The sequence below is a fragment of the Atractosteus spatula genome, chromosome 3, assembly GCF_055471065.1.
Source record: "Atractosteus spatula isolate fAtrSpa1 chromosome 3, fAtrSpa1.hap1, whole genome shotgun sequence".
NCBI lineage: Eukaryota > Metazoa > Chordata > Actinopteri > Semionotiformes > Lepisosteidae > Atractosteus > Atractosteus spatula.
The window spans coordinates 57,542,149-57,569,313 of NC_142708.1; the positions used below are offsets into that span (position 1 = coordinate 57,542,149).

At 34.1% G+C, this 27,165-nt stretch overlaps 1 protein-coding gene across 1 annotated transcript in view; it reads left to right on the forward strand.

Moving 5' to 3' along the window:
- Positions 1-1,242: 1,242 nt before the first annotated feature.
- hcn1 (hyperpolarization activated cyclic nucleotide-gated potassium channel 1) overlaps positions 1,243-27,165 on the forward strand; it is a 91,344-nt gene continuing 65,421 nt past the window's right edge. The window contains exons 1-2 of the mRNA XM_088910734.1: positions 1,243-1,598; positions 12,912-13,335. Coding sequence (XP_088766860.1) covers positions 1,243-1,598; positions 12,912-13,335 — 780 coding nt within the window. The remainder of the gene's footprint in view (positions 1,599-12,911; positions 13,336-27,165) is intronic.

Here is a 27,165-nt window from a genome sequence, read left to right on the forward strand (position 1 = left end):
AGAATTTGTGACATTATCTGCATGATCCATGCTGTATTCATGGATAACAAAATAAACAATTACATAACAAATTGACCCAGGAAGATCCGCACTTAATTTTTTTTTAATTTATCACGTTCCAGTCTTTCATTGCATTTACTTATGATTTATTTATTCATTTTAATAGAATTAAATCCCCATTTGCAGCGCTATGTACTGTATAAACTATACTGTACACACAAGTAAAACAATTACTGGCTGAACTGAGGTTTAGTTCTCAAACGTGAACCTCTTTATTAATTTGTTTTACTCCTCTTCTTTGAACTTATTCTTTCCTTCACCTGTGAAACCTAAATGAAAAATGCAAGTAAGACACGTTTAAACTTGCGCATTTCACAAGTTGAAAGAAACAAAAACATAAGAATCGTACAAAAAGGCAAATAAAAGGGTATTGAACTGTTCATGTTCTCCAAGTTGTAAACCATGCGGGATTGCTTTGTTCGTTTGATTCTGTATCTTTGAGGCACGTCTCTATCATGATACACTCGACTCGTTTCCCGGGGCTTCAGAAAAAGAAAATGAACTATTTTAAAAGGTTTAAACAATCATGGCCACTACGGCGACCTCAAATACTGATGAGGTTAGGCAAACACAACAATAATAATTGAGTTTTTGTTAGTTGGTGTTATAATTTCACGCTACTCACATTTCATGATAGTCTACAAAATATAAATCAGAATAAAAACAAATATTTGAAAATAGTTATATTGGTTAATCTGGGTAAACCGTCAAATGCTATATAATTTTTCAGTATTTAATGGAAACTTTGCAGTGTGCAAAGTGCAGAGAAGAAAGAAAATGCAGCTGTTCTAAAATCTAAACCAGTGACGTACACTGTCTTTAAAACAACAGCTCGGGCTCATTAATTATATTAATATGAGGCGACGAGTAATTATGTGAGAACGATTATGGGATACTTCATGGAAATAAAATGTTTGCCAGTTAGCGCCTCACTGCTATTCAAACGGCAATTTAACGAAGCTGGTTGAGTTGTAATTCCTAACAGTAGATGGCGGTAGCCCAAGAAACCTGATCTGGCGAGTTCACCAGAACTCAGCCTCAGTTTGCAGCATTTGCGCAGGAGGCAGTGAAGCCGATCAGTTGAAGGGCATCAAATGAAACAAGAGGAGAGCTTGCAGCGGGTCCTCTTGAGTTTTGCGTGGAGCCTGTCTTCAAAGCCAGGAGACAGTCCGTTTTGAAAACATGGCAGACAAATCCAATTCTTTTTCAAGCAACAAAGAAGAGAAATCGGACGGAAATAATGTGTTTCAGAGGCAAGACTCGATACAGAAGAACAATATGGGAAGCCAGAACATGAAAGACCATGGCAACTCAGTGGGCTTTAAGATGGATCGTGAAGAAGCCGTGGTCGGGTTCGAAGATTTGGATGGGTCATCTAGACAATCTGGCTTTATGCAGCGGCAAATCGGGGCCATGCTTCAGCCCGGGGTTAATAAGTTCTCCCTTCGAATGTTCGGCAGTCAGAAAGCAGTGGAAAAAGAACAAGAACGGGTCCAAACTGCAGGATACTGGATAATTCATCCCTACAGCGATTTTAGGTAAGCAGTCGAAAGTCACCTTCTCACGCCTCCACTCGTACTCTAGTCTGCAGCAGACCACATTGTCATTATTCTCATGTGCTCAGTGTTTTCACAATCCGGATTGCCAGTGTCTATTATGTTGAATTGTTTCTGTGCCGAAAGAAAGAAAAAAAAACATACCAGTTTCTTTTAGCCGAGGCTGCATCATGCTAATTCACAACTGAAGTTTAAAATTCCAGTGCCCTTGTGGACCAAAATGGTGAATGTCATCTTGATAAATTAAATAAACAAATAAATAACTGAGCACCATTTCGGATGGATGTGAACACTAAAAATTACTATTAATATTCAAATCAATTATTACTATCATCATCGCATGTTTCACATCTAATAATCGACATGCGTGAGTAAAGGTACAGTAAATGAAGAATGATCTCTAAAACAACCTTTTTGGGGGGAATTCGTCGAGATTTATATTATGTATCTTTCTGTAGCTGGTTTGGTATCTTTCTTTATCACACATTTGTATTTAACATCGGAGACTGCACATTTTCTCTTTATAAAAATCACTATTATTTATTGAATATTTACATTACAAAACAGCCAGGACACCTGTTTATTAAGGATTAAACATATCGAGATGTATTCTTTCACGTTCATCTGTTGTTCCGTTTTTTTAAATGCATGCGGGAAAATGTCTATCTACTGCAGCAAAATATATTATAACGAAACAACGTTAATTACGAAGAATATTCCTTTAGAATAGTAACAGAAGGAAAAAGAAAATACATCTCTGTTATTGATTAAATCTGTTAAATATATTATACTTCTTTCTATGCATTGTGAACATTTGATTTATGTGATGACATTGAATATTACAGTTTTTGATGTGACATAAAAGCAATCTCTTATTTTGACTTGGATTTATAATTTGACCCTAACATGTATAATTTTAATATTATCTGAGTGGTACCGCACTGAAGTTTCTACAGGAAAGTCGTTACTGAGTTCAGCACCATTAAGATCTGACATTGCATTGCGGCTGTAGGTTGCGACGCCTGTGGTTCATTGACATGTTACATATACTGTAGTAGATGTCTGCATACTGTATGTACAGTATTTGTTGCTTTTTGATGGAAGATGATCACATGTATCTGGACGCCTCTAAATACGTATAACAATTACTTGTGTTTTTACAACGAAATAAAACAACGTTGCAAAATAGTGTTTAAACAAGTTCACGTAGAGAAGTTCTGGAATTGCAGCTGAGACCTCTTTTATCCGCTTGGGAAACCCGAAGTTATACAGTATATTGCCTGAAGAAGCAGCATTATTGTTTCATAATTATCTGCAAGACATTGGCATATACATAATACACTGATATGTTTAAAGATACTGTATGTGCTATTTGTTTCCTGCTCTTTATTTGGTGTGTTTTATCAAGGTGTTATACCGCTACGGACACCAAGAACAGTGATACAAGACTGCTGTACTTGGAACGACAAAACAAGAGAAAGCAAAACAGTACTAAACTGTGGAGTAAACGTTTCATTATTTTCTTGAATATATTCCCATCCATCACAATATTTAATGTCCTGATTAGTTTCAATAAGTAAAACTACAGTACAGTAGCTGTGTGCCAGTTTTTCATGTTTCACACTTTTCTATACGTTTTCCTACTTTCCTACGTTTTATACTTTTTAAGCCAGAGTGATAACGTTCCTGAAGATTTTGCAATCGCTTGACACTACTAAAAAGTCGCATTCCTAGTATAAATGGATCTGCGGTAGTTTCCCATAATTATTATTGGTGCTGTCCTTGGTGCTGACAGTAAACTACTGTAGAACGGTCACACTTCCTGAGCACTTTAGCCTCCTAATTTACCTTCAGATTAAGAGTTTTCAGAGACTGACACATGGAATATATGTGTAATTGAGGTTTAGGGAGAGTGAAAGTCAAAGGTAAATGTGGTATCATCTCATTAGTTTGAACTATGATGGTTTTATTATGTTGGATTGAAATATTGATATGCATTTGGAGGTTTTCCTTGTTTTGTAACTTTTATGTTCATGATCTTTTCTCTGATTTTCGAGTGATAATAGTACGTTAGTGTCTCCTCCAAATGTGCTTTCTTATTAAAAGTGTCCCCATGAACTCTCTAGCACTAAGATTAAACTTGAAGGTGAGCTGGGATTAGACAACATGAGTCTGAATGAGATTACACCACGCCTTAGCATTTTTTAAAATTTAAATTACATAACAATTAGCATGACCTTTACATATCTGATATTAACAAGAGGTATAAATGTAGTATACTGCATATCTCAAGAAACTTTATGCTATAATGTCTCTATGAGAGATGTATTTATACAGTATATGGATAACTAACATGATATCAATAACGTTTCAAATTAATTTATAAAGTACTTATTTACTTGCTTTAAATCACAAGTTTAAATGTTCTGGTTTGTATTGGAACAAATATACACTTAAATGATTAGGTTTTTAATACATTCATTCTCTTATACACTGTTTTGACATATTGTACTTGAAAATCACTAATTAAAATAAAGCGTATCATTGTAGGCTACAGAAAGGTGTTAGCACCTTTTGTGTAACAGATATCCCTTTTAATTTAACTTCATATTTAGTTTTTGAATGGTATGGTACATTCTTGTTAGGAAAAATATTCTTCCATTTCTGTATTTTATTTTATCAGAAGAGTACACATTTTTGACATTGCTTAACATGTAACCAGAACAAGCTGACAAGCCATTACTCTGAAGTGCTGAGAAGGTTCCAATAGTGATAATAAAATTGATATGGGAAGCTAAGTAAAACCGAAGGTAAATAATTGCTTATCTTCAAAAACCTATGGGACACATTGTATAATTGTATATTATACATAAACGATTATGGAATGTTATATAATTCTATAGGGCATGATATAAATGTGACACAATATCTCCAAGACTACAATTCAACATTAGTAACATTGGGTTTCAATGTTCCAGAATGAGACAGATTGGAATTGGCAGATTGAACTTTTTGAGCACACACACATACCCATGGCACGTTTGAAGAGAAAAAGGTGAAACTGATTCTCAAAAGTTCATATATCCTTTAGATAGATCTGTTATATTGTTATAGACTGGGGGTATTTTGCACCCACTGGCGCTTGTTTGAATTAAAGGACAGCAAGATTCTAAAGCATACCAGTAAAGCTTGTCCAAAACACTGGTGTCTTCATCAGTAGCAAGTAGCTCAAGTGTGGTCTCAAGTGGGCATTCCTGCTGGAATAGGATTCAGAGTACTCACAGAAACATATGACTAAATCATATGTCTTCCTTAATCATCACAATCTCTCTACATATGTCCAACAGAATATGTGGAGTATGAACTGCAGATACTGTAGAAGTACACCATTGTAAGCAACACATCCTCATTGAGTTGGTATGGTTCTGCAGACAGGAATGATGAGAAATGATCTGAAGGACTTGAAGATATTAGAAGACTAAAGAAAGTGCCTTCTTAAGGCTACATAATACAAAACATGACTGATGAAATACTGTAGCATACTAATTGTGAATGTTTGATTAAATGTGAACATTGCCTATTTATAAATAGTACTTCTAATCATATTTTTGATAGACAAACACTGTTTTTTTATATACTGTATGATATTGATCAGACTTTTTGTTAACCAAATAAACAACATGCTCATTTTTATTTATTTTGCAGAATTTACTTTGTTGCACTTTATCAATCAATACATTGAAGGGACATACAGATATGCATACACATTTAGAATGTTCCTGTAAATGACAGTGTATACTGTGCCTGCAGTTCTCAGAACAAAAAAATGTTTTGGAACTTTTCTGAAAATGTTAGCTAAAGGCAACACAGGTATTTATGTATACTGGTGATATATTTTATTTCACATCACAATCTTACTGATTATATTAGATGCAAACATAAAAGATTTTACTTTTGCTGTTTATGATACTGTTCGGTGACTCGGTTACATTCAAATTCTGTTTCATCTTTTGCAAGGCACAATGTAAGGTTACCCAGTGTTTGCTTAGATCAGTGCAGTATAGTGTGTTCTCTCTTTTTTTCACTTGTGCTGTTTTTCAGAGACTTGCTGAGTTTGGAATGTTTTACATTTTTATATTTCCTGCACAAATTTAAATTTTCAGCCATATGCAGCATAAATAATTAAATGTACACATTCACCTATAAAACTTCATGATACAGTACATCTTGATTGTGAAGGCTAAAGCCTTTAAAATGTGATCGCTTAACATAAATCCTCTTAACATAAAAGGAAATTGTGTCCAATTAGTAATATTTATTGTTGACATTTAGTCAGAAATGTTTCATACATAAGTTTCTTATGTTTCATTCAGTAATTTTAGAAAATTGTTGTTTGTGAAGTGGGTGTAACTTTTGTTTATAGATATTCAAGTAACTCATTCCATGATGTACTGTACAGTAGATGTTACACAATGTGCTTGCATCTTATGTTAAATTGTATTTTGAGGAATTACCGTATTTCTTTGAATCAGAAAGTTGTTCTTTGTTACCATTTATTTTCTTTGTGGATGTTCATGTTTGGAATTCCTAGTATACCGGCTGCATCTGTTGAAAGATAAGCGTATTATTTTAAATATAATTATCTAATTTGTCTAAGCACACAAAACAATCATGTACAGTACATCAACAATAAAAATTTACACTTCTTTTGAAAAAGTTCAAACCAATCATTTTAGCTGAAATATTGCTGGGAATTCTGTTGTTCTTTTCTATGTTTGTCATGGTTTTAATAGTAGACCAGGATAGATTTACAGAAACACAAGTATTCGGTTAGAAAAAAATCCTAAACAGGTTTCCCCTTGTAACACAATCCTCAGCAGTTCAAATACTTTCCTGAGAGAAAGGAACATATGTGGGTATTATCTTTAACTTGTGAGGTAGCTAGTAATATGGTCTTGCTTATAATTGAAAGGGAGACAATTATCTGTAACACAATCTCTAGATATTTAACAAGTCAGGGCCTTGCAAGAGCAATTATAGTAATTCTGTACACTAGTTCTTATCTGTACGTTTGTGTGTGTCTATATGCAGTTCTCATTGTGTGTGTCAATATATTATCATATATATAAGAAGAGTAACTCTTTTTATGCATGTGAGGCAGTGAACAGTGTAGCTTGTGATAGGATTCTCGTAAGCATCTATTTTAGTGCATGGCTGTAAAAATGTTATCAGTGCTTTGGGCATTTAGAAAAGTTCACTCTAGCTACAGCTCCCATACAAACACTTTTTTCCTTTCACCCTTAACCTGTAACTAACAGGGCTGATGCTGAAGGAAATATTTCTGTGCTGTCAGAGTGCTCACTGTGAAATGCTGTTTAGAGTTCAAACTACCATTGATTTGTATAGTGCAAAATTTGGGATTCTTATCTATTGTTTTTAGAATTTTGAAAGTGTAATGTAATAACTAAGAATTGCAGTAGTCTTAGTTTTACTAAATGTATAGTAATTTTACAATTACTATTACTTACTTCATATACTGTATACTATATAAAGTACAGTATATGCATCTACGCTATTTGTACATATCTACATGATAAGTACAGAATTGCATACATACTGTACTTACTGTATAAGCACTTAAAGATATAAACCTAAAATAACTATATTTTTCATATTCTTTATTACATTCTAGTTCTTAAGTAAGAGAATAAATTCCTTAGTTTTACTCAAACAGTTAATGAATTATAGAAACTGTTGAAAAAGAAATATATACTATATTGTATTTGAAATATGTATTGTGAATTGTATGCACAATACATTTCTTGACTTTTGACACTGAACAGACAGAATACTAAACTATTTTAAATAATTTTTAATATGGTATATATGTACAGTACAATTCAGATTATTGCCTTTTAATTTTTATGTCATTTTTTTAAGTCATTGGTAATTTTGACATCTTTAAAATATACAGTAGTTGCATATACAGTAATAATCATATTTAGTTCTAAAGATGAGCACATTTTTTGGATTGTTCCAGTCATTTATCTGTTAACAAAGGCAGGCATTTCCATTTGAACAATATTAAGTAGCAAATCTTAGAAATTAAAGTGCTGCTTTCAATGGGGAATCACTGTTATTTTCTTTTTATTGCTCTCTAATTTAGAATTGTCAGCTGGTAATCAACTCTGTTCACCACTACAGCCCTCTAGCCCTAGAGTGAGCCTCTTCTCTTTTGTAACCATTCTTATGTTTTTAGTCCATCTTGAGTCAGCAATGTGATTCACCTTAGACACTGTGGGTCCCACAGTGCACGCAGGAGTGTTTATGATGATTGGAGGTCTTACAGGCATCACAGGCCATATAGCAAGGGTCACTTTTGTAACTCAAGACAAACCCACTCTGGCCAACCCTGGAAGCCCATGGCTGTAATCATTAGTAGACACTTCCCAGAAGGTTGTTAGGTTTTTACATTATAGGTTTTAATGTGTATGCTGAATGATTGCAAATCTTTTGTGTTACTCAGTTGAATAAACGTTTATTATATTTGACAAACTTCTAGAATAAAACAAAAATTATAAATAACCTTTTTGCATAAAATGTGGACTTTTATATTGACAGTATACTGTATTGTTTGTTATATTTGGTTCAGGGATTTATTAAAGATACACTAGGCTTTTTCTTCACAATCCTTTGACATATTTGTAAATGGAAATGATTGAATTAAATCTGTTTTTGCAGGAAGGACATGGAAACACTGCTTCTGCTATGACAAAACCATAATCAACCACAAATGTAACACAAAGCTACAATCTTGGCTAATATGTGATAGAGTTCTTTGAAGTGCAAATGCACTACTGTACATGACATTTCATAGCAAAATATTTCTAGCAATTTTCAATCAGATGTAAAAGGAAAATCAACCTTTTTATCTTGTTGGCTCGGAGGTTGTGCGTGGAGTGAAGGTCTCTCTGCCCCTGCTGGGACTTGATCATGCACAGTGCCAGTGAAAGAAGAAAACAGTGCAAAACATGAATAATAAAGGAAATCTGAAATCAGAATTATCCTGAAACTTGGATAACACCTTCCCCCTTCTCTTAATGACTCACCTCTTTCTAAATCCTTGCTATTCATTCATAGATTGTGGCTTTTCACACTCTCCTCCTGTTCTCCTTGAATATGTCCTTTCTCCACTGCTCCTCACCCCTTCGTACCTACTCTCTCCTTTTTTCTCCTGTGCCTTAAAGGGGCACTGCAACACTTTTTTTAAAATATATTTAATGGTTAAAAAGAATCAGCATTGATGAGTGCATTTCAAACCACAATGAAAGTAATGTACACAGTGACCTGTGAACCTCCAATTTACATCACAAAATAGACGAAATTTCCAGGTATGCACAGTGCCATATTCTGCGATTCAGAACTTGACAACAAAACATCCGGTGACGTGAAGCTGCCCCATGACATTGTAAACGAGCAGGCTTATGAATACATCACTTTTAATCCAATAGAAATATTGTTCCAATTTTGAGACAGTTCTGCCGACCCATACTACTTAACTCTGCATACAGATCACATTGGAACATTTCTGCAGTGAAATGTCTGCTGCACAACCTTTACTTACTCAGTTGAATAAATGTTACAGCTTGTATGTACTTGTACATCGCATTACATTAGTCATTACGGTGACTAGTGAGCAGGAAGGGGTGCATCACGTCACAATTCAAGGGAACTCTAGCCCTCGTCTGAGATAATAGCAAGGGTTTGCGACAACATGTTGACTTACTGTACAGTACGTTCACAAATTTCAGAATTTTGAGCTTAATTCAAGATTTCTAAATTTTTTCTAAACCGTCAATTAATTAATTTTGTTACCAAGATTTCATAACCGAGAAAATTAATGGTCTGAGAAATTGGTACTGCAGTTCCCCTTTAATTAATCAAGAAAATATTTTAAATAATAGATAATCTATCCTAAACCATTTATTTAAAAAAAACTGATTCTATACAGTACATGGTACCAAGAAATCCAGATTCATGAAGATAAAGCACATTGAAAGTAATGTATATAAAAATAAAATATAAAACTAGTTTTAGGGGGTGTGGCTGGGAAGGGTTTTCACAATTTTATAGCATCAAAAAGGGAAAAGAAAAGCAATTAAGCAAATTAAAAGCTACTATACAGTAAATTTATTAATCTAAGGCTTCTATATTCAAAGGTTTCTGATGAGCATAGTTAAGTTAGATGCATTATGTACCCATCCAATATGTCAACTTACTGTACTTGACCATAGGATAGTGCCACTTTTGAGTGTATATGAGATTAATTTTTAGAATGCCACTGTGTTCATGTTTGACAGTACATGCTGTATAAGGATTATATACAGTAGTTATAACATAAATATTCTCAACCTTTTCTGACTACAGTCATACAAACTGGACCTTGATATTTGGATATTAAAATTCACATCAGTCTAACTGTTTACTGTTTTCCTATTTCTTTCAACCAATGATTTTTTTTTCTCAGTCTTACAGCTTCCTGCTAATGTCTCAAGATTCCTCTCACTTAAGCCAAATTGTTTCTGTCTTCTGTTTGTGTTTCTGTTTCATCTATCTTTAGCCTGCGTCACATTGACAGTCCAGTACTATTCTCAGTGTCTTCCGCCACACTCTTTTCTAGGCTTAGACTGATCCAATCTTACTGCAGCACCATCAAAGGGTTACATTTACCTTCCCATTTAAACTCTTGAGCTGCCATTTTTTATCACACATATGCGGTCTACTGACAGGGGAGGAAGGTGGGGTCTGTAGATTCTTTCTGTCTCTGTCTTGGCTTCTCTGAGGTGTTTTCCAATAAGTCTGTGGTGATGTGGTAGCCATTTATATTTCTGCCCCACAACATCGAACCCCCCTTCAATGCCTTCCTCCTCAGCCTTGACAGGTGTACAGTATCAGCTTGTATTCTCTTCTGTGTAAGCATCTGGGTCTTAGCCTTTTTTTTGGCTGTGGGCAGGACAACTCCCTCCTGTCTCCTCCTGAGAGTTCTCATATTTTCTCCTTCTGACTCTGCAGCTTGCAGATCTCAGGAAACTCCACCCACCCTGGTTCTGGCCCTAGCCTGATGATCTCCCCATCTAGCTCTGGTTATGGAGGCAGTAGTCATACAGTACCTACTTTTTTTCTGTTGGGATAAGGGGATAGGGCTGTTGCCTTTGGAGGCTCTGATGTACCACATACAGGAGTAAGCTAAACAAAAGCAGCAGAGAAATATCAGTGAAAGGAAAATACATCAAAAGACTACTATAGCTTTTTTTGGCCCTATCTTTATTTTTTCTTCTTGTCCCCTCTCAAGAATTGAGAACCGCGAACCTATTTCCAAGTTGCAAAACATATTTCCATTACCTCTCTTTTAATCAAATAACAAACTACATGTACATATTTTGCCAGTTTTTCCTGTCTCTCTCACTTTCTGATTCTTTTGCTCAGTCTTCCTCTTCTAACTTTCTGTCTTTGGCACTTGTTTTCACACTCTTCATTCTGTTATGAGCTTCAATAGTATAGAAGTCGTGAGCTTTCAACAATGTAGCTTCTCCTAAATAGTACAGGGGGCACTAACTCATTGTTAATAAAACAGTGTGTTACTAAAAGTACTATTAGATACTGTACAGTACTTTTAGACACCTTTGACTTGTGTGTTATATGAAACTGTATTTCCCAATCTGTAAGGATGTATACCTGATAAATTGAAAATACTGTAATTCTGACATGTAAGAAGGAGTAAATTGCTTGGCATCCTTTATTTTGTTGTGCTCTTTTCCAGAGAAGAAAGATAGAAAGTTTATCTAACATACCAAGCACCCTGCTTTACCTTACATTTACTGGAAATGTCTGTTGTTAATTAATTGGAATTTCAATCTTTGTGAGAGTGTAATGATTTGAAACACTGTCGCTCATGAGGAAAAAGAAATAATTAAAGTGTAAGATTGATTTAACTTGAAAAATATGTGACAATATAAACCATTTTAACATTTAAGTTTTTCAGCTAAAATTCACTGTTTTGATGCAAAGGAAAATATGAAATATTTTATTTTATCTAAAAATAGATAACAAGAAATCATATGAGTTTCTGTTCATTGTACCTTTTTGTATTTGACATTTTGATGTCCTGTTTTGAAAAAGAAATTAGTATACAATTTCAATACAGGCAGTCAACATATTGAGTGATGTCAAAATTAAAATAAAAAATAAATAAAATAAAAAAAAATCCCAATAAAGGATATTTTCTAAAGTACAGTATATGCCCCTTCATATCTTATGTATGTTGTGTATATTGAATTTCTGTATGAACTACAATTTGCAAGCAGTGACAGTACTACTACTATACTACATACTACATACTACTATAGTAAACTACTATACACTTTGATCTTAAACTGAGTGTAACTGGAATACTGTATGGTTCTGTTTTCTATATGGTGAAGAAAATATAGTTCCCTAAAAGGATTTCCAGGCAAGAGCAACCAAGAAGCCTTGGATCTCCAGTGTTAGTTCATGACGTTGAAAAGAGAATTTGAAAGAACATAGTAAAATATTAAAGGAAATAAACAACGATTAAATTATGCCTTCGAATCATTACCATTTTCAAACTTCAAAGCCATTCATTAATACCAGGTTCCTTCTGGCAGAAGGAAGAGGCCTCCTCTAAACAATAAGCCATTACCATGTACTTGGTTAACTGGCAAATGGATCAGAGATTTGATAGACCTAGGTCGATTCCAAACTCAGTTAATCATGCAGACTTTGTGGAATCATGTGTCAACATGTTTTGCACATTGATTAGCAATCCACATAATATATTTACATAACATAATAAAAAGAAAATAAATAAATAAAAAAAAGAAATAACCTGGTATCTATGAAAATATGTCATGATATTGAAATGAAACCATTACTTACTAGAGCAAAATGGCAAAATCCATCTGGCCTGTTTACATCATATAAGTATCTCCTATTGTTGAAAGAAAATAGCTGAATTAAGCAGTGATAGACATACTGTAAAAGTTGAGTGTTATGCTTAAAAGAAAAAAAAACACAATGCACATGAAATATTAAAAAACGGCAAAATAAGTTATCTGATTATGTTTCAGAGAATGTGGGAACTTCTAATTTAATTTTATAGTAATTCTCATGTTTTTTGAGCTACCCTGTATGTCTTTGTGACTCTGTGTGGCATTTAAAAAGAGTCTTTGTTTATCCATTATTATTAATATCTTTCTGTCTGTTTTTGTGTTATAGGTTCTACTGGGATTTGATTATGCTCATCATGATGGTGGGGAATCTAATTATCATTCCTGTTGGAATAACATTCTTTACCGAGCAGACAACAACTCCATGGCTGGTTTTCAATGTAGCCTCAGATACCATCTTCCTAGTGGACCTTGTTATGAACTTCAGAACTGGGATAGTCAATGAGGAGAGTTCGGAAATCATCCTGGACCCCAAAGTGATAAAGATGAACTACTTGAAAAGCTGGTTTGTTGTGGACTTCCTTTCATCCATACCAGTGGATTATATCTTTCTAATCGTGGAGAAGGGATTCGATTCAGAGGTTTATAAGACCGCCAGAGCACTTCGGATTGTGAGGTTTACAAAAATCCTCAGCCTGTTGCGCCTCTTAAGACTTTCACGACTCATTAGATACATACACCAATGGGAAGAGGTAAGAGCCTTATCTTTATACTGTATACAGTATACTGTACTGTACAGTATATGCATGTTTATGAACATAAAATCTGCAATAAGATGTTCCACCTCACTTTTTGTTGCATAGCTTCAGACAGTGGATAATATAACATCTTGTAACATTTCAAGAACTAAATACTTGAAACTCCTACTTTTGCAATATAATTACTCTAAATTATAGGATTCCATATTATATTCCCTTTTAATCAAATTCTAAAAGTATGCTTGTTGACTCCGGTATCACGTTAGTTAAAGACTTCGAAGCTTACAATGTTTAGGGAGAAATGGAATACTGGTGTGTATTTTTTTCTTTAAAGTACCAAGACCAGCTATATACTGTATGTTTATGTTCCAAAATTAATATCGTTTATGGCCTTCACACGCGTTACAGTATGCTCCTATTCTTTTTATGCTCAGCTACTAAGATTTCCCTTCAGTGGTAAAATTCAATATCTACAACGGGCACAGTAAAGACGTTTACAGTAAGTCTTTCTACAACAGACCAACGGACCACGAGTGCCCCTGTCGGTCAACCAATCACGCACCGCGGTATTTTGTGTCATCGCGCGTCACGATGCACGATGCCATAGCCAATTACCTCCGGTACGTGTCTGTACATCGCACTTTGAATGGCTGCATCTGTACTTACAATAACCAATTTTTACCACTCTTGACCTCTAAAAAACTGTCTTTGTTATCTTGAGTATCTTGACAGACATTACAACCTTGCTTAGCTGAGATCATGGTGTACTGTATGTTAAATTATTTAATGGTCTAAAAACTCAAATAATTTAAACATGATAACGAAGTTCTTGCAACAATAGTAGTCATTTGCTGTTGTCTATTTTATTTTGAAACGTTTTCCCAAAGTATTTAAAGATAAATTGCTAACATTCTGAAGTAAATGTAAGTAAATCAGTATACTGTAAGTTCTTTGTCTTGGTTTGCTCTCACTAAGATACAATATGCACAGTCCTGTTAACATTAGACGTATTATAATTCTTTATCTTTTACAATGACTTACAAGCATGATGAGTGAAGATCACTTTGTCTCTGTTGACTTACATTTTTTCAATATTGTACTGTAGCACTAATGAAATAATTACAGTATTTGTTCTTGATGAGCAGAATTTGAATATTTCACTATACTAGTTTTCCAGAGTTTGGAAAGCCTAGCACTCAACGGAAAGATGGTTTTGTACGGTTCAGTGTTCCTACTTGTCTTTGTCAAAACAGATGTCATTCCATGATCCATATCACATATCACTGTGAAGCAGTTTACCAGGTTGACACACTGTTGATGATTGTGTCCAAGAGGAATTCTTCGCTCACTTGCCACTCTCTAGATTGTAATGACCCCTGAGACTTCTTTACATTTAAGGTTAGAAATACAGTAAATCACAAGCAGTGCTCCATGACATACAGATTTTTTAAATATAAATCATAACCCCCTTTTGTGATGGCAAAGAACATTTTGTGCTTTCGTCTTCATTTACTGTAGGTGCTATTTTCAAATTCTATAAAGAAACTAATTTAACATCATGTAATGGAAAATGCAGAGTGGCATTGTAAGGTATAATGAAGAGACATATACTGTAAATAATGCAAAACAAAGAAAAAATATTAATTTGATAATTACAGTACATATACTGTAGTAAGCAGGAGAGGGAATTGTAAACTGAACTAAAGGTGCCATTCTTATATACCTCAAGAAGTGGGATTATCATTAATTTAAAATGATAAAGTATGATGTTTCTTATGCATAAAAGCTTGTGTTTCTGTTTATTCTTGGAGTGCATGTGTACATGACTAAAACACGCAAAAGCTGAAAGAGATGGATATAGTAAATATACAATGCATATACAAATATACAATGCGTTACAACTGTTAATTTCTTCTTTATTATTCTTCCACACCGAGGGCCTGATTAACTCAGTAGTGGGCTCAGGCGGACAAATGCATTGCCCCCTCCCAACTGTAGTAATGTGTAAATACCAGTATGTTTGTCTCTGTAGCTAAATACCTCATTCACAAATAGCTTAGTTCTCAGTTTTAATTATTATGCAGTACAATGTTGATGGAATATTCATGTAGTACAATTGTCATAAAACATTTTTCACAGTTTAAGTTTAAATAAATAGCAGTCAGACCATCACCCAAACAATAGTGTAGGCTAATTTTACAATTAGCACATCTTAATTTGAGGCGGTATTAATGATTAAATAAGCCCGGTGCACATTGGATATACAGTACAATAAATGCAAAGCAATTGAATTAAAAATGTTATTTGCAATTGATTAATATACCTTTCTTCTTTTAAGCACTTTGAGAAGCTTTATGACTTACACCAAAATCCAAAGAAACTGTAAAGTAGTTCTTAATCTCTAATAAAGCTGAAGTATTTACTTATACTTTGCTGTTGATTGGCAAAATTGTTGATCAATTTTTTACACAGAAAAAGACAGTTCTCCAGAACAACTACAAAGTGATGCAGCTAGAGAGATGGACAGAGCTAAAGATATTCAGTGTACATTAAAAAGCATGTGACCACACGTATCCCTCAGGACTAGAGTATACAGTACATGGTCATCATTACTGATGCCTAAGCATTTTTTAACACTGAAGTGCTATTTAAAATCTATTGCATCTACACAAACATTGTGAATATTCAAGTAATCTAATGATGTACAAAATCCATTTTTGTACTTTAATTCTTCATTTGCTGCATTGCAGTTCAGTCATTTGGAAGTCAAAGATGTCATAATGTATTTTAATAATGATTACTTCTAAATGAATTTAATCTGTGAGTTACAAAGACTTCTTGATTTTTCTTTTGTTTTGTTTTTCCACTTTGCTGACCTTCAAAAGAGACAATTGCTGACATTAGAAATTAGTTGTAGCCTACTCTCCATTTTAGTATTTTGGCCACTATACTGCACAAAATCAACTAATGAACTGGACCTTTTGCAACCACCTTTGCATGTACTTCATCAGCAGTAGACAGGTGGATATCCTGTTTGTGTGTATTTGTGAAGAAATTACTGCTCTGTTCTACTGACCTGGAAAAATCATATCTTGTTTGAATCCTGTTTGAATCATAAAATAAAGCAAATACATGAAGAAATATCCCAACAGCTGTAAGTGTATTATGGGCCTCAATGGATATATAATACTAAGGGATTTTTGTTTTAAAATTACCTTCTACAGTACCTTACAGAATCAGAAGGTAAATAAAATGTACAAAATCAATACAAAAAGCATGAGTCAGCCTTCCAAGTGTTTTTCTTCCACTGATAATTTAACTAATATGACATTCCTTCGACAGTTCAGTGTATTTTGAGACTGTATGAATGACCTTTTCCTTTGGTGTTAGTTTTGGTTCTTTACTGAATTGTAAATGATACCATGGCATCTGTCTTGTCTTTTGGAAGACTCAGACTAAGCTAGCTGCTGGTTCAGCAGAACAGTGGAGACATTTCTCATGATGAGAAAACAAATCAGTTAGAGAACAGGATAGTTTTGATCCAAGAAAATCTGCTTGAAGTATTTGGAGCTATTGTAAGTAAAGTATAAAAAATACAATAAAATACAAAATACGTTTTTGATTGCAAACACATCTAACCACATTTTGTGTGATGTTTAACATACAGTATGTGGGAAATTAGGGAAGCATAAGGATGGCGACTAGATGTATATTTCATAGACAAAGGATATAGATCAATACTATTCTCAAAAGTTTTCAAATGAAGCTACATTTTGATTAGACATCCAAAGATATGCTTATTTTGAGACATAAATATTTGAATATTGCATGCTTCTGCATTTTTAACTCCTATCAAGTTACTCCTATCATGTTACTGTACTGTATATTTATATCATATTTCATATAACTTAGGGAGTCAAATTGCCTGGTTTTCAATGTGATATATTCATCACATTATGAAGGTGACGTTTATTTTTGTCCTTAAAATGACATGGCACAGTAACTCCAATTGGTTCATTAGATGAGAGCTAACCAAATGGAGAAGTCTGGAAAAGTCTACTTTTTGTGAATTGACTGAAAGTAATACATAGGATCATCCTGAATTCATAAACATCCCCCTCTCCCTGAGATTCAAATGTAATTTCACTCAGTGCCCTTCCAATTAATAATCCATCTCCCTAACGATGTTCACTGCGCTTTTTTGCATAACAAATTACCCAGTGATAATGTTTTTGCACAAAAAAATTAACTTTCTGTTCTCCTCTGTGCACCCTAGGGCAATAAACTAGTTTTCTAAAGAATGAAATGTGTCCAAAATGTGTTCTCTACACACACCAGTGATTCAGTGATTCGGGAGAAGAGAGAAATAGTCGCTAAGTTGATCCATGACAGGAAGATTGCATGCCTTTTTCTTTTTATTAATATTTATTTAAATACCAGTTACTGCTATTGATTGGAATATGCGCATACACTACTAATAAATCAAACCCCTAGATTGGTCCATATTCATCTATATTTTAGACCTACAACATAACTGCATTTTCATGAAAGTATTATTAAAAGATTAACATAACCTTCTTAAATACATATACTGTACATAAATACATACATTATAATACAATATTAAAAACTGCCTAATGTATAAGTATATAAAAGCTTTTATTCAGTAATTGGTGGCACCTCCTTGTGAAGCAATTAATTCAGATATTTAGATATTTCCTGTAGCTGTTTATCAGGAATTTTGGACCCTTACTTCCGTACTTCCATACATTGATGTTCTTTACTTCTTCCAGTCAGTGACAGTGTTCCCTTACATGAACAACTTGCTTCAGGTCCTATCATAATATTTAATGGGGTTTCGGTCCAAAATTGGCTAAACCAAAATGCTAAGTTTCTGTACACATTCTATTGTGGATCGTCTTGTATGTTTAGTGCCAATGTCTTACTACATGATACTTTTGGCTCAGCTGATGGATGTACTATATAGCCTGGTGTTCTCCTGAATTTGCTGAAACAATACTGAATTCAGGGAATTCTCTCAATAATGGCAAGTTATCTAGACCCTAAGGCTATAAATCAAACCCAAACTATGATCAACCTACTGTATCACCATGCTTGATAGTCAGGAGGGGATTCTTCTATTGTAAGGCAGTGCTTGGTTTTTACCACACAAAACATTTCACTTTGTAGCCAAAAAATTCAACTTTTGCTCTTTGGTGAACTGAAGATGGGTTTCAATGTTCCTTTTAGAGCACAACATTTTCTCACTATCCTTCCATAAAAATAATTCCCGTTAACTCTAAAGGTTGAGTCATGAGCACTGAAATTATCTTTAGTGACAGAGGTCTGCAGATCCTTAGATGTTACTCTGGGAAAATCTGTGACTTTCTGGACCATTTCCAGCCTGGTCTTGGAGAGCACTTGCAGGACAACCAGCTGTTTCACCATGGTCTTGAATATTTTCCATTTGTAGACAATGGATGGATGGAGATTCAAATGTTTATCAGCTGTTTTGTCACCCACTACATATATGACTATATGTAGCTATACAACTAATCTTTATCTTATGTTCCCTGAAATCTCTTTTGATCGAGACATGATGTTATCACTAACCTGTATGGTGAAAAGACCAAACTCACAAAATGTCTGACCATTACATACTGTTGGAGAGGACTGCCAAACCTCAGTCACTGTCTACTTGTTGCCAATCATTTAACCACCTGATCCTAATTACCCTCTAAATTGTGTGGTAAATTGTGAAACTAAAGTTTCCCTAATTTTATATAGACCAATTCTAGATTATTCTATTAAAATTATTTTCCAAATGCTGTATACTGTATTATTGCATCTCAAAACAAATTGAACTGGTCAATATAAACTCTTTTGGTTATTTAATAGAAGATCATTTTTTGCTAAGAAGGGTACCACATTAAGAAACTGTAATTCCCAAAATTAGAGGTTCACAAACTTTTCCTAGGCATTTTATTTTTCCACTGGAGTAAAAAGATGATTATATTATTTGTATATACAATCATGGATTGTATCTTGTCATTGCTGTTGTTCTTGATGAGGGCATGCTTGAACACATACAGTTTCTCTGGTAATGTATCTGAGACACTGGTTTTACTGTAGGTCAGAAAATATCCTTGTCTGATCCATCTTCTTCAATGGTAAATTTAAAGATAATTTCTTAGTTTTATATTATCTTAAAATAATAATTGGACTGGTTATGCTAGCACTGTACAGCTAAGGTGCACTGTTGAATGTCCTTGCTGTATGCTCATTCCAATCCAGTCACAGATCATCATCTGTATAGAACATTCAATACAGAAACTTGTCAGTAAGGAGTAGTTTTCCAGTCATTGGACAATAGTGATGTGGTTAAGTGTCATCCTGACCTAAGCCGGTTGATGTAGATTTCCTCATTTTCAAGCAGCCCAATGTTCTAGTTAACAGATGTCTAATTTGTTCATGTGCCATTACACTTTTAGCCAAGGAATTTCTTAGCCAAGAACACTTAATGTCCTAAATTCTATGTATACTGCAATCTGCTTTCAAAATTGAAAATGTTGAAAATACTGTTCTATAAAAATGCTATTTTTACCATGATAGACAATGCATACTGATTATGTGCTGCCTCAAGAAAAATAAAAATGAATATGGAACTGAAAGGAGCATAAAAGTAAATTACCTTTATATATTATATTTTGAACACATCAGACATCAAGTAATGTAATTTCTTTACTTTCAGGAAAGTAACATAGAGTAATAAATCTTCCATATTATACATAATATCATAATTATAATTTCAATATAAATATAACAAATTCCATATAAACGGAAGCTTAATCTCAAAGTCATTATTTCTTATTTATACTTATCCAATTAGGAATAGCCAAAGTGTGAAAGATACAGACCCTAGGAGAGAATGAGGAAGGTAACAGACTCCTCTTACTAGCACACCTTTGAGCCATTTGTTTTTTGACACAATAAAGGCTAAGCAAATTATTATTGTACTACATCATGTGGATGAGAGGTCCATCACCAACAACATTATATCCGTGCAAGTGCACTGTGCACTGTGTCACTGAGAGCCGGCGGAGCCCTGGCCAAATAATCCCACCCTAACTTTGGCGACAATTGTGTGCTGCTGCATACTGTATGAATCCCAGTCACAGTCAGCTAGTGACTCAGGCTCGAACCTGTGATGGCAGAGCTCAACTTGTGCCAGGCAAGTAGCATTACTGGTTGAACAACTTAACAGGCAAGTCATTATGTGTACTGGGTTAATGGGCCTCTAACACCATCTTACCTATTAATAATCATTGTATTGATATTTCTGCATTTGTCAAGCTTTCTCTTCACAATTAATTTTCTCTCCAAACATTGCAAACCACCTTTACAAAAAGGAAAATGAAATTAATTAATCACAGATGCATAACTGAATCATTCTTACTGTACCTTCAAAAGCCCTCAGTATAGAGAAAAATTATGTAAATCTTCACTCTAACCTTTCCATACAGTATGTATACAGTATGAGGCTGTTCAGCAGCCAATTTATGTAAACCAGAACTGCCAAGTAACACGGTTCATTTCATTCAAATCAAATGGTTTCTGCAGATTGCTGTCATTTTTCTGTTTGATAATGTTGGGTTATTTTTTTAAACAGCTTATACTGTACTTCTGTTCAAATTCCTCTGTTACTGGAAAGAAGAAAAATAACATTTACTGTACACGTCTGGACTTTTCCACAGCAGTATACACAGTAGCATGATCACATGATGTTCCACAGAAGCCAGTTTTAATAGAGTTTTAAACAAGTTCAGGAGGAGGTAAAATTCTAATCTGGTCTCTGCTTCCACCTACTGTACATATAAACAACCCGCTGCTTTCTGACGCGCTGGTGCGCATTTCACTTTCACGATGCCATCGCCCCATCTTCGCCATTGCAGCCACTCTCTGGCTCTTTCATTTAAGGTGGGGTTTTGGACAAGGTATCATTCTCCTCAGCTAATTGTATTGTATATTGTATAATTATAATGTATTGTATTGTTTTCCTCTGTATTGCTTTCCCGTACAGTATGTAGAAAAATCAAGTCGGATTCAGCATTTTTAAAACTGTTTCTGATAATATTTTGATCATATTATGATAGAGAATAGACCTTAATGATCAAAATTGGACTATCTGATAAAAAATGAAACATACAAAAGAGGTACTTTTGGCAGCAAGTAGAGAGATATAAAACCATATTTTTAGAAACAGAGATTATTACCCTTTAATACCTCTTTTAGAAGCTAACATTGGATTTAATCTAATCTGAGTCCTATTGTTTCTAAAAAGTGCTTTTGCAGCTAACATTCTAATGATGACTTGCAAATGATTTAATACTGTAAGTTGTAAAGACAGCTGCTTTAATTTCCTGGTAACATTAATACATTTAAAAAAGAAATTCATGAACATTAAGATGATATATTGAAAGGCATTTTTGCTATATAAAATTAAAAAAAATGCCTATTCGTATTGTTTGTAGCCGACAGGATACCATTTAGTCTGTAAAGCAAAAATATGCTACAAACCTTTATTCATGAGGCCCAGAATGAGGGTATTGCTTTCATTTGTCTAATTTCTGCAAAGCTTCTGCAGTGAGTTCTCAGTCAGCTGGGTATATCAGTGTGTCTGCCATTTGGCTTGTTAATGCTTGTATTTTTTAACTGTACTGATTGAACATCCACCTTGGGACCAGAGGATTTTTATTCAATTCCCTATCACAGCTTTTAGTGCTCAGGACATTGATGTATCCTTCCAGCACATAATTGCAATACGTGTTCTCAGATTATAATGAGAGAATTGCAGGCTGGGTGTCACTTTCTGAGGGCTACTAGTATTGGTAATACTACCTGTATCTCTGTTGGCTTGTAACCCTGTTAGCTAAGCCACTGTATATTCGTACAGTTTTAAGTTAAAGGTGAGATGGCAATAAGAAAATTGTTCTGAAGTTTGTACTACATATTGTTATAGTTAATTTTACATCTATCATCAAATTTTGTTAGCAAAAATGTTAAATAGGTAGGAAGATGCAGATTGCCTACTGTATGCGTTTTTTTGTTTTCATGGTCATTTGTCACAGACTTCAAAAAAGAAATGGAACGTAACTAAAGGACAAATGTTATACTGCTTGCGTAGGTATTTCTGCTACACGCAGGTGGGGAATTTTTTTAAGTAGCCTCTTGTGTTAATCATTGCCAACTTAGTGATGACAAACAAGTTTTCAATGGACCAGGTGCACAGTCACTTACTGTATGTTTTAGCATTTTGTTTCCAAAGTCATAAACCTTCTATCAACCTGCAAAAGAATTCTGCTATCAGCATCATTTTAAAAGATACAGTGTCCATCTATTGTAGTAACATGTGATGGGATGAATGGAGATGAATCCCTTGTAGTTTTAAAATGTAAAAAATAGGGCAGCACATTGAGCGCAGAGGTGAGTGTTGCTTCCTCATAGCCCTGAGGCCCTGGGTTCAATTCACAGGCTGCTGTCTTTGTCGGGTTTGTATGTTCTCCCCATTTTCACAAGAGTTTCCTTCAGGCGTTCTGGTTTCTTCCCGCAGTCCAAAGACATACTGGTATAGGGTAGGTTACTTGTCTCTAGGTGTAAGTGTGTGTGTTTGTGTCTGTGTGTGCCCTGCTATGGACTGGTGTCCCATCCAGGATGTATCCCGCCTTGCACACCTTGCTTGCTGGGATAGACTCCGGCGCCTCTATTACCTTGTACTAGATAACGAAGGTAGAAAATGGATTGATGTAGAAATATAAGAGCACTTCAATAAAAGAAACTGTATATTCTATACTTAATACAGTATGTCTGTGTTTTAGTGTGTTTTCTAATCAAGGCTGCTTAATATACTGCAGAAACATACTGTAGTAGTAGCATACTAGATATACTGAACTGTATGTGCATAGAACTATATTTGAAAAAGACAGTAAACTGCTCAAATATTGTGATTGCTTTATGGTCTGAAACATTAAAACTTTGTGAAGACCAGCTTGAAGGGTATTTACATTATAAGGCATGCATGAACATGTACAATCTCACCCTGAGCCACAGCTATTATGATTTTAATTATACAAATATAATTATTAACTAATCTGTAATTACTATTTTTTTCTTAGATGTTTTTCAACATACTCTATGCTGTAAGTGCCTGATATTATAATGACTGCAGTAACAGCCTGTGTGAAAATGTGTTTCGCAATGTGCATTAACTACTGTATATTTCTAAATACTGGACTATTTTCAGGTGAAAGGAGAAATATGTGTAAGGAGAAAGGAAGAAAGAAGATAAAATATGGTTACATACAGTATGAAGTCAATTTTAACTTTTAAGCAAAAGTTAATGGTACTATGCTTAACTCTCATGTGCAAGGGTTTAGCTCGATATTTCCAGAGGTAATTTTTAGATCTGGCATAATGCTTGATATACAGTACAAGCTCATTTTAAAAATGGATATAATTTGTATCTCATTCTGGGAATGTAGCACTTTTTGTGAAGAGAAAGCACTAGTACCTGATGCTTTGTATTTGAATCTCTATGTATTTGAGCAATGCCCAAAGCTTACACAGTCGGCACTCTCTTATTCTTGAGGAATATTTAGAACATACTTTACAGCATACTTTTTTTCAGCCACTTCAATGCCCTTTAAGCCTACTTCTATTTTTCGGCTTTATTCAAATGAGTTTAAACTTACACTATTGATGTGCTCAACATTTCTCATGAACATTCAAGCATTTGTAGGGTATTTTTAGTGCAGACAGTAGATGTACTGTAGATACATATGCCTATTGAATCAACCACATAGCAACACATTGTTACAGCTGACACTGAGAGACATAAAAAAGTGTCTTTATTACAACTTTTGTTGAAGTCATGGATCACAAAATTAACTGAGTCATAATACAATTTGAATTTTAGTGAACTTATTTGAACTTTTAGCGCTTACATTACTCCTGTATTAAATTACTGTTGTGTGTGCATTAACACCATACATACAGTAATGGTAACTTTTTAATTGTCAGAATATAATTACAAGACTTAAACAAGGAATAAGCTATTCTGGTGAGATAAGAAGAGATTAGACTAATCTGGCCTTATTTTTAAAATGACTTGGCCTTGTGATGGTATGGCTTCTGAAGAAGTTTATAGTGCAGCATGTCATTATCCCCCCTAAGGATTTAACTTTGCATCAGCCTGAAGATTTCTCACACTGGTGAGAGAAAGTTAATTAGTTAATTTCACAAACTTTTTTTAATACAATGAAATACAAACTGTAGCATTAGGGTGGTCTCTGTGCCTCAATTTCCGGTCAATTTCACTAGATGACAGGCTTTTGTGATTTTCTCATACAGTACATCTCAAAGAGTCATATGAACATATTGTACTATGCAGAATACACTAATTACGAGTTACCTGTTGTGTACTGTGACTAACAACTCCTCCTTGGATTCATATTATACTGCTCTTATTTTTTCACTTATTTCTACTGCATGAAACACAGCTGTAATGATTTACCTTGAAATTCAAAACTAATGTTGCATCAAGGTCAAATTTAGAAAGATCTTATTGTGTCTTCCCTTTGTTGATAGCCTTGCTGGCTCTGTTTAGATTTAAATGGAAGGTTATCTTTAAGACTTGGAATGCAAAACTGTACATTCATAATGCATATACAGTACACTGAATGCAGAATGACTTTGTTTTCATTCCCGTCTTCCTTTTTAATGCTACTCAATAGTGATAATTTATTAATGAAACTGACTGATGCAAAGGTCATAAAAGAATCACAGCACAGACAAAGAAGCAACACAATCTTGCTCAAAATTGTGTTCTAGCTATCAGAGTTTATATTTGTCATTTAAATTACAGTTCAGTTCTTTTTGTAAAAAGAGAGTTGAGAATATGTATTTGAGATCAGATGATTCTCATGATGAGATGAGATGTACTGTACAAAAGAAAGTGAATCAATACATGGTTCTTAATTGTTTCATCGATATTCTAGCTAAAATAGAACTCTTTGATTCCATTATCTAATCATGAAGGGTAACACATAATAATGTTTTACCCTTACTTAAACATTTACTTGCCCCACTTAACCATTTATAATCTAGAGTTATTATGTGGTCACACACAAAAAGCTCATTCATTGTTCATGATGGAAATTTTAAGTAAATTGTACTTGAAAACTAAATATATTAATATTACAGAACAGTATATTAAAGAGAAATGTCTTATATTTAAGAAGCATGCTATTTTCTTAAATAAGTTACTGTGTATTAATAATTTTCAGAATAAAAGGTAGCTGAAAGATCCATGGATAGTATAGATCTTGTTATGTAAAATAGATATGCTGCTGGTAAGTGACGTTATTGAATTGTATAATTTTGCATAACATTTACTTTCACCTGATATTTCTGAACTGCAAAGAGATATGTACTGTAATTTTAAAATACACTTAGCTTTTTCAATAAATTTATTCACTGTAATTAAAGGCTATAAGTATAAACCACCTTACTACTCTATGTTCCATCTTTTTTTTTGAGGAGAGAACATATTACGGTAAAAAATCACTCACCTTTTAGAGTGAGTTATTGGACTGTAGTTTTTTATTGAGGTCTTTTAATTATTAAATAGATCCTACTAGTTTCAATTTATTATCTGTTCTTATGTAGAATTAACCGCATTAAACAAAGTCGAGTTAAGAAAGATCTACAGGTGGTAACGTAAAATATCCACAATGTAGAATGTGCGCTATAATTAAAATGTGCATTTTAAAATTTTACTCAGATTTTGGTTTAGTTGTTTATCTTGCATATCCAATGCCTGCAAGCTCTTGTGCTTGAAACATGTGCATTTATAGTCATGGCTAATGTAAAAATAAGTAATTATTATGTTATATTGTAATGTATGTTAAACTATAAAGTTTCTGGTTTTGAGTCACTCACATGTTTCAACCATCACAGCAGGTCAGATAAGGGTTTTCACCATAACCCACCAAGCTCGCTTTGCTCACATGGCATTTAATCTTTCACCTAAGCTGACTGCCTTTTCAGTTGATGCAATCTTCTCCTCTTCCCAGGTTCTTTTTTCTTCTCTTCCACTAAGCTATTTGCTTTTTGGAATAAACCCATGTAAACCCACAGGGCCGGATTTATCAAGGATTTTGCACTGAAGTCTAATTTGCAGCAGGTCTTTTTTTTTCTGAAAAGAAAATCAAGTCTCTTTTTGCAATGAATTAGTGACTTCCTGCTTAATCACCCTTTTCAAGTCTGCAATTCACCACTGCAGCTGTTGGTTATGTGATAATTTAGATTTACAGTTTGGATTTTCTAGTGCAGGCTGCAGTAAGTTGAAAAGCCCTCAAAGCAAGGATTCACCCTCTGAGGTCATGCACAGTGTTTCCAACTATTTCTTCAAAACGTGAACCAAACACCAACAACTGTAAGAAAACATAGTGTGAGATTTATGCAGTTTAAGATATAAAATAAAATATACAATAATGTTTTTAGACAATTTTCAAAGTGGAAATAGTAGCAATGGTACTGCAAAAAGTAAATAAAATAATTTCTCAGCTTTAATTGAGTTAACATTTATGTAATTCACTTTACATGAGAAGTAAATACATGCAGTATGTACTGTAGGCTTTTAATAACAAATAATCCTTGAAAAATATTTTTGGTTTGTTATGGGCTGTGCAAGGTGGCCTACAGAGAAGGTGGCAGTGGGCAGGAGCTATGCAATGCACACTTAAGCTGGATGAAATGCACAAGCCT